Raw genomic sequence first — 8,486 nt, forward strand, 5'->3', positions numbered from 1 at the left:
AAGTATAAATGCTCAATGTTAGATCTCTTATCTCAAGTTGTTCGGTTCTTTTTGCTTGTTATTTTATTTATTTCAATATATTTTGATCGTGGGCCACATCCAATAGAGGTAGTCATCTTCGATCTCGATAATACATTCTAATACTAATAGAAGTCCTTCTCTCTTTTGATTACTAAGTTGATATGTAGATTAGCAATTGGAATGTGATAGTCACGTTTACGATAATTGGATTGATGCATAGCTAAAAGAGAGTGTTTTTTTTTCAATTGCCCTAATCTCTCGTCGTTGTTGTTGCAATAACGATGAACGACAAACGACGAACACTTTTATGATTGTTGGATATTGAAAAATCATCTCGTTTTTAAGTATGATTTCAAGAGAAATAACTAATTGTAACTACAGTTACGTTTACGTTGAATGACGAAGGATGTTTTTTTTAATAGTTTATATGTACATAATAATGCGAGTCACAAAAGCTTGGTAGCTATTTAATTGTTATCCAATGGAACTTGGAATAATGGACCACACTAGCCATAAGGCATAAGAGCAACAAAATATTTTGTTGGTTGGGTCTTATTCAAAAATATTGTCTCTTTGGTTTGTTGCCCCAAGTTTCCCTTTCTCCCATTAACCATCTCTACTTCAATTTCATCCACTTGTTTGTGCAAATTCATGCTATATTGAAATCATTATGCATATCTTTACCTTTCATGATTTAATTTGAATAGAAACACCACTTTGTTGAAGAGATATCAAGTACCTAAACATGGTGAATCAAAGTAGGAGCGTTGATTCAGTAACTCGACCAACTTATATTACGTCACTCAAGTCGAGTTGGGTTCGATTTTTTTCCATTGGGGTTGGGTTAAATTTTTGGAAAACAGAAAATTTGATTTAGCTTGCAAGTTCATTTTTTTGGTCGGATCAACTCAACAAACTTGAAAATAGGGTTACAATCCAACCTCATCCTACTTTTAAAAAGATTAAGAATATTTGACGTTTGTAATCATGTTAGTGATGCGTTGTGATAAATTTTTGAGATTTTAGTTATTAATATAACATGTAATGTGGATAAATATGAATTTTTTAAATAATTAAAACCGAACAGTCTAACACAAAAACATCTGAAAATAGAGGTTGGTTTGGATTGAGTTGCTAACTCTATTAGGGCTCCTGGTGTCACCAATCCAACCAATCTAAAATTTCAAGTTGGTCCAAAAGATTTTTCCTACTCAACCCAATTTGGTCGGTGCATACCCCTAAATAATAGAAAATGACTTTATTAATGATTTCATTGATCTTTCAGTGTAGTAAAGGTCAGAAAAACTCGAAACCTAAAACCCTAAAATCATAAACGTTACATAAATGCACGATGGCCCAACCTTTACTTATCATCTTTTCTGATTTTGAGAGAGTTAGGCCATATGCTTTTTCAAGAGACTAGGTCAAAGAAAAAATAAGGTAATCCAATGCACACAACTTGCAATATAACATCAAGATGGGCAAGTAAACTTTTGTGAGAATGTTTTTGGTTCAAACATAAATGAGTGTTGGAGTCCTTCTGATCAGCTGAATGTCTCTTTTAATGCAACTTGGAGTTATTAATTGAATTGGGCAACTTGTAAAAGTTGTCCCAAGTGTGTTCTTATTGCCCAACCATTCAAAACATAAGTAAATGGCCTCCTCCAATTCCCCCACACCATAGTTATTGCTAAGTTTTCGTCTCGTTTTCAATTAAACGAGCTTATAAACACTATTTCCATCCATAAGTTTTTTAAGTCTCTAATGGATTTTTTTCTAAAAATATGTTTAAAGTTCGCTAGCAGATATTGTTCGCTTCGGCCTGTCACGTATTGTCATCACTCTCACGGTTTTAAAACGTTTCTACTAGGGAAATGTTTCCACACCCTTATAAAGAACGTTTCATTCTCCTCTTCAACCGATGTGAGATCTCACAATCCACCCCCTTTAGGACCCATCATCTAGCAATCGTTCCTCTCTTCAATCGATTTATGATCTCACAATCCACCCACTTCGAGGCTCACTGCCCTTGCTGGCACAACTGCTCGGTGCCTAACTCTGATATCATTTGTAACAGCCCAAGCCCACCACTAACACATATTGTCCACTTCGGCCCGTTACATATCGCTATCATCCTCACAGTTTTAAAACACGTATGCTAGGGAGATGTTTCCACACCCTTATACAGAATGTCTCTTTCTCCTCACCAACCAATGTGGGGATCTCACAATCCACCCCTTTCAAAGCCCATCGTCTAGCACTCGTTCCCCTCTCCAATCGATGTAAGATCTCATAGTCCACCCCCATTCAAGGCTCACCGTCCTTGCTGGCACACCGCTCGGTGCCCAACTCTGAGATCATTTGTAATAGTCCAAGTCCACCACTAACAGATATTGTCCACTTCGGCCTGTTACGTATCGTCATCAACCTTACAGTTTTAAAACGCATCTACTAAGGAGAGGTTTCCACACCCTCATAAAAAATGTTTCGTTCTCCTCTCCAACCGACGTAAGATCTCACACATATAGAGCCTAAAATCTCGTTAAGATGATGAACGGAAGTGAAAGGTAGCAGAGGAAAGAGAGGGAGAGAGGGTCCAACATGGTTGTTTTGTGTTGATAGTGACTACAAAGATGGTGATTGAAGGAATCATATAGAGAAAGGGTTGGCCCCATATGTCTCTACTTGCAATAGAAGGTCATGTGTGTGAGCTACACAAAATTTAGAGAAAAATAGAGAGTTTTGAGGAGAAGATTTAGATTAGGGTTTGTGGGGTTTGAAGAGTGGGCCATTTTAGGTGATAATGGAAGTAGCCTTCATCCTCTCTGGACATGCACCCACCTAAATTCAAGTATATCTTCTTTTGTGTCATCACTCAACCTAATTTCATTGCTTCATCCTTCAAATTTTATGCCTACTAACTCAAATTTGCAACTAAAGGAATTGATTTGGAGAAATAACTATAGACGAGTTGTTATTAAAAGCAATCGAGGACATGCAGAGGTGAAAGTTTCGACTTCTGATCGTTAATATTGATTAAAATTATAATGTCTAGGGTCGCAACTAATAAGAGTTTTGATTAGGAGTGTACACCGATTGGGTTGGGTTGGATTTAGATCATCCAAATTTTCGAGTTGATTTGTTTTGTGACCCGAGCCACCTGAATAGAGTTCGCAACCCAACCCAGCACTCTATTTTTTAGTTGGGTTTTAGGTTTTTTTAATTATTTTTTTAAAAAAATTAATGATCTAGAATACAGGTTACACTAATAACTAAAATTTCATAAAATTCAAATATCAAACATTTACAAGTAACCGTAACAATCATCAAATATTCTTAAATTTCGTAATAATCGTAAAATACAGTAGGGTTGGGTTAGGTTATAACCCTATTTTGAAAAATCGAAAATTCGAGTCTATTTGCGAGTTGACCAACAAAAAAAAAATGTCAACTCTTGAACCCGTTAGAATTTTAAATTTTCAAAAAATTTAACTCAATCCAAACCAAAATCTAACCAACCCATTCTAGATGGGTTAAGATTTAATATAAAAATATTAATTTTTAAAAATTAATAAGCAATAATGATGCTTTAATTAAGAAACAAAAAGACCAAAAAGTACATTGCCATTAAAGAACAATATAGAGACAAAAAGAGGTAATTTTCGAAACGCCCTTTTCTAATTTTAGAACGCTCCCCATTTGATACCCGTAATACACGTCATAACTCCGTAATTATCTCACGCGCTCGTTCTCACGTGAACATTATGTAGCCAATGTGAAGAGGACGTGGTTACACGCGCTAGGAGTTTGTCTGGATCACATTATCTAGGAGTTAGGGTTTTTGTTGTAGTTGGTGTTCTTCAACCATAATATCCTTAGACTAAGAAATTTGCAAAGCGATAATTTGAAGATAATTTCTATAATAATGTCCATCACATCCATGAGAACAATTAGACATTGCTTGGTGTAACATGTAGGGTTGGCTCGGTCCGAGATGGGTCAGTAATTCGTTACCCATCTTTAATATTATCGGTATTGTAGAACATCAACTTTATTTCTAGTCCAACGAATATCGTTTAAGTTTGACAAGCTTCGTTTTAGTTCTGTGAGCGTGACACTAGTCTGGTGAGTGTTGTTCCAGTTTGGAAAGTATCCTTCCTGTCTTTAGTGTTTGTTTTCTATCGTTTTGAAGATGCAAGTTCGATCTAGTAGTTGATATGTGGTATTTGTTGCTCATTTAAAAATGACCCATGAAATTTCGACCCATCTTAAAACACTCATTAGATATGAAGCACAAAGTTGCAAAGTTTGGGTGTTTCAATTATTTTTTAAAACTTGAACTCAACTTTCTAGTTCGGGTAAATTAGATGTATAATACTTCTATATACACGACCCACACGTGTGAGTATGGGCTCACTAGACTAGCTCATCTAGGCTATAGCCGAACACTCAGAGGGAACAACGACCGTCGTTGCACCATACTTAGCATGATGGTCATTTTAGTCTCACAATTTACGCGTTCGTACATCATCATAAAGAGGAAGTATCTTTATGCATGTCAACATACAATTATGCATGAGGTCTCCATGTTTTTCATCGTAATAAATCACGCAAAACAACTCTCATTCATTTATTACATATTACACTTGACAATGTGCATAGATAAAATTTCATAAATCATTTCATTCAGAATCCGGCATGGTTGTGATTCCTAGCTTTTCCTTATTTCAAAACATTTCAGAGCATGTTATAACAAATCATGGTCTAACATAACGTATCAAAGTGCATCAAGGCATCTCATACATTACGTAGCTTATCGTAACATAACATAACATTTCATTCCTACCACCATATCATTTGACATATCATAATGACACATTCATAACATCACATCACAAGACATAACACACATATGACTCCAACCGGATCAATAGTAGAGCCACTTACCTAGTTGACATAAGCCGAAGTTACTAATTATTCTTTGTACCGGCCCGAATTTGCTCTCAATTTCCAATTCAACCTTAGACTCATCATCTCAATGATATCGATTCAAACAAAATAACTGCAAAGATCAATCACCTTCTAGTCCAATTATTGAGGGTAAAAAATATCTCGGATATATACTCTTTTTTTTTTTTTCTTTTCTTTCTCAAATCAATATATTGTCTAGTATTTAAAAATTTTGAAATTAAAAATCATGCAGAGTTGATTTCTATAATTAATACTAATAAAATTTTAAAGAATTAGACAAATATTTTAATTAAATTAGAAAACAATTTTATCAAAATTTCTGTTAATATTGAGGGACAACAAAAAAAAACAGGTTGTTCCTATATTTTTGGGATTTCATAATTTGGAGGAACCCCGTTGGAGGTTGGGAGCTGCAGGTGTTTGAGACTCCGTTCTATCTCTGTTTTGGTATACTCCGGACATGCTCACGTGGCAGTCATGTCAGTCTGCCCCACCCCCACGGCCTATGGTTATGGCTTCATTCCACACCTCTCTGCCCCATTCCCCTTTCTCTCCCTCTCTCTCTTCTGCCTTTCTCTCTCTCTCTCTACACCAATAATTCCGGCCAGTTGCAGTCACTCTCCGACCACCCCCCAACTTTTTCACCTTTATATACTTCCCACCCCCCTTTTCTCTCTCGATTAATCTTCAAACCCATTTTCCCCCTCCTTGTTGAGACCTTCTTTTGGTTCTTGGTGGTGGGATTTCCTTCAAATTTGGGGGTTTCTCTGTTTTTTTAAGGTGGGGTTTTGGAACAAAGAAAGATGAACAGAGCATTGCCAGAAATGTCGAACACGGCTGAGAATTGTGTTGACACTCTCACTGTTCTTGAGAGGCAGAGGGCTCGTTTCAAATGGCAACAAGATCAGCTTTTGTATCAGCAGCAGCAGCTGCAGTCATTCAATGGGATGATGGATTACGGCGCTGGATTTCCACCGTCGGATCACCTCACCGGGTTTCCGGGCTTCATGAGTGCAGCCGGCGCCGGCGGCGATGGTGGGTTGTCACTTGTGGAGATGGTAATGGGAGCAGTGAAGCCTGACCCTGGTTTGGAAGATGGGTGGTCTGATCCTTCTCTGTTGTTGAATCCCCCCACTGCTTATGAACTAAATTCTTCTCTTTCTAGAACCTCCAGCTGCCCGCCGGCGGTGAATCCAGCGGCGGCGGCTGGAAGAGAAAGCTTCAAGAAAAGGAAAGCTGAGAAAGTTCAGAACCCCATTAACAACAAAGAGAAGAGGATCAAAGCAAGTTCAGAAGAAGAAAAAGAAGAAGAAGAAGAAGAAGAATTATCAAAAACGACAGATCAAAACAGCACCAAGAACAACAATTCAACCATTACAACCACAACAAACAACAACAGAGAAACTTCAGCTGATACCTCCAAAGCCTCAGAGGTTAAAAAGCCTGATTACATTCATGTCAGAGCTCGCCGTGGCCAAGCCACTGATAGCCATAGCTTAGCAGAAAGAGTAAGCCAAGAAAACACTCTATTTCCGCTTCTGGGTTGCTTATTCTTTCTTTGATTTCTTTCATTTTGACCCATTTGGGGGGAGTTTCCTTTAACCAATCATGTTTTTTTTTTTTTTTTTTTGTGTTCATGCAGGCTAGAAGGGAAAAAATCAGTGAAAGAATGAAGTACTTGCAAGATTTAGTACCAGGATGCAACAAAATCACTGGAAAAGCTGGAATGCTCGACGAGATCATAAACTATGTTCAATCTCTTCAAAGACAAGTGGAGGTAAAAATCAAGTTTTCTCAATCTCTACACACAAAAATCCTACGTTCCATTGAAAAAAATCGTTCTGAAATCGAAAATTTTCTTTGTGGCATTTTCACAAACAGTTCTTGTCCATGAAGTTAGCTGCAGTTAATCCAAGGCTGGACTTCAATGTGGATGATCTCTTCCTCAAAGAGGTAACAGAATTAAATGATTCCCAAACTCCAAACTCATTTAATCAGATTAAAATCGACGGCGGAATCTAAAATTTTCCCGGGAAACAAACAAACAAACAGGTATTTCCCCCTCCTTGCACCACCGCAAACTTCGCGGCGATCGGTGGAATTTCATCAGAGATCACAGATCCTTCATCCTACTTCCAATTTAATCGAAACAATCAACAAATCGTTCCGTGTTGTGGATTAGAAATGGGAATTAATACCTCCGATGTCGCTCTTCGAAGAACAATCAGCGCCCCTGTTTCTTTCCCGGAAAATTTCCTCGATTCATCCTGCCTCACCGTAAGTCCTTCCTTTGATTTCAATTTTCCGCCGTTTTCGATTCGTTTCCGATCGTTTGGAGTTTGTAATTCATGAAATGAATGAATCGATGCAGCAATTTCAAGGCTCTTCAGGGTGGGACGTGGATTTGCAGAATCTGTACAATGTGGGTTTCGATCAAGGAAGATCATCAAACGCCTTTTCATCTCAACCTTACACAGGTAAAGATGAGATTGAAACTGTGCAGTCAATTCTTCTTCCGCTTGTTCTTGCAATTATGACTGGAGAAAGAAAATTCAGAGAAATTAAGAAAGTGGATATTTAAAAATTGATAGATTGAGACATTTCCATGGTCCCTCCATCAAATTTTCATTTTTTTTTCTGAAATTTTTATGAGCCCATTGGATATTCCCAATGCTTTGAGAAAAAGAAAAGAATTTATATAGATTCCCACCAATTTTGCACTATTCTTTCTAATGGGTTTGTCCACCACTTTCAATTGTGCACCACTTTGATCCACGAGTTTTAAGATCGTTATTCAATATCAACCTATGTTTGTTTGGAATAAATGATATCGTTATCTCGATGATGTGCTTATAATAATAAATCAAATTGATTAGCTTGTGAACAACAATTTAACTTTGATGTTTACTCAACTAATTAAATCGGGTCAATGAAGATTGTTTACAAGTCGATTTGTTGGATATGATGTTTGTTTTAAGATCGAATCTTGGGTATGGTTGATGAAATGTTTTTTGATGCGCAATCAATTACATATCTAAAATTTTAATGTTTTTTGTTTTTGTTTTGTAGGTTCCATGGAAGGAAGCAACTTAAAAATGGAAATGTGAAGTAGTTAGCTACGAGATTCAATCAAAATATTACTCTCATTGACTTCGTATCTCTATATATATATATATATATTTTTTTTTTATCACAGTATATAACTAGAAAATATTTATATATATTTTGTATGTATATGTTCGACTCAATTTGAATAAGAGTAATGATAATTAATCACAATATTTAAAGATTTTTAAAATATTTGTTGTTAATATAATCTTATTTTTTAAAATAAATGTTCGTTCATAATAGTAATAATATTTTTTAAACAAAATATTAATTATTTCCGTTCAAAATTAATGGTAAAAATATTTTGAATCTTTTTTAAGTTGGATATTATCGAAAATATTATTAAAATTTTTGAAAATTTAGAAGGGTATTTTTTTATTATTATT

At 36.1% G+C, this 8,486-nt stretch overlaps 1 protein-coding gene across 1 annotated transcript; it reads left to right on the forward strand.

The window, feature by feature from the left end:
• The first annotated feature begins 5,513 nt into the window (after positions 1–5,513).
• LOC111469692 (transcription factor bHLH63-like) lies at positions 5,514–8,273 on the forward strand. Its single transcript, XM_023115069.1, has 6 exons — positions 5,514–6,500; positions 6,635–6,769; positions 6,874–6,945; positions 7,045–7,269; positions 7,364–7,469; positions 8,062–8,273. Exons 1-6 carry the CDS (start codon positions 5,796–5,798, stop codon positions 8,097–8,099), a joined length of 1,281 nt encoding a protein of 426 aa, XP_022970837.1. The 5' UTR covers positions 5,514–5,795; the 3' UTR covers positions 8,100–8,273.
• Positions 8,274–8,486: the final 213 nt, after the last annotated feature.

This window comes from Cucurbita maxima, unplaced genomic scaffold, assembly GCF_002738345.1.
Source record: "Cucurbita maxima cultivar Rimu unplaced genomic scaffold, Cmax_1.0 Cma_Scf00002, whole genome shotgun sequence".
NCBI lineage: Eukaryota > Viridiplantae > Streptophyta > Magnoliopsida > Cucurbitales > Cucurbitaceae > Cucurbita > Cucurbita maxima.

Coding starts and splice junctions, on each gene's coding strand:
- LOC111469692 (XM_023115069.1), top strand. CDS start 5,796: ATGAACAGAGCATTGCCAGAAATGTCGAACACGGCTGAGAATTGTGTT. Junction 6,946..7,044: donor ATGATCTCTTCCTCAAAGAG/GTAACAGAATTA, acceptor ACAAACAAACAG/GTATTTCCCCCTCCTTGCAC. Junction 7,470..8,061: donor TTCATCTCAACCTTACACAG/GTAAAGATGAGA, acceptor TTTGTTTTGTAG/GTTCCATGGAAGGAAGCAAC.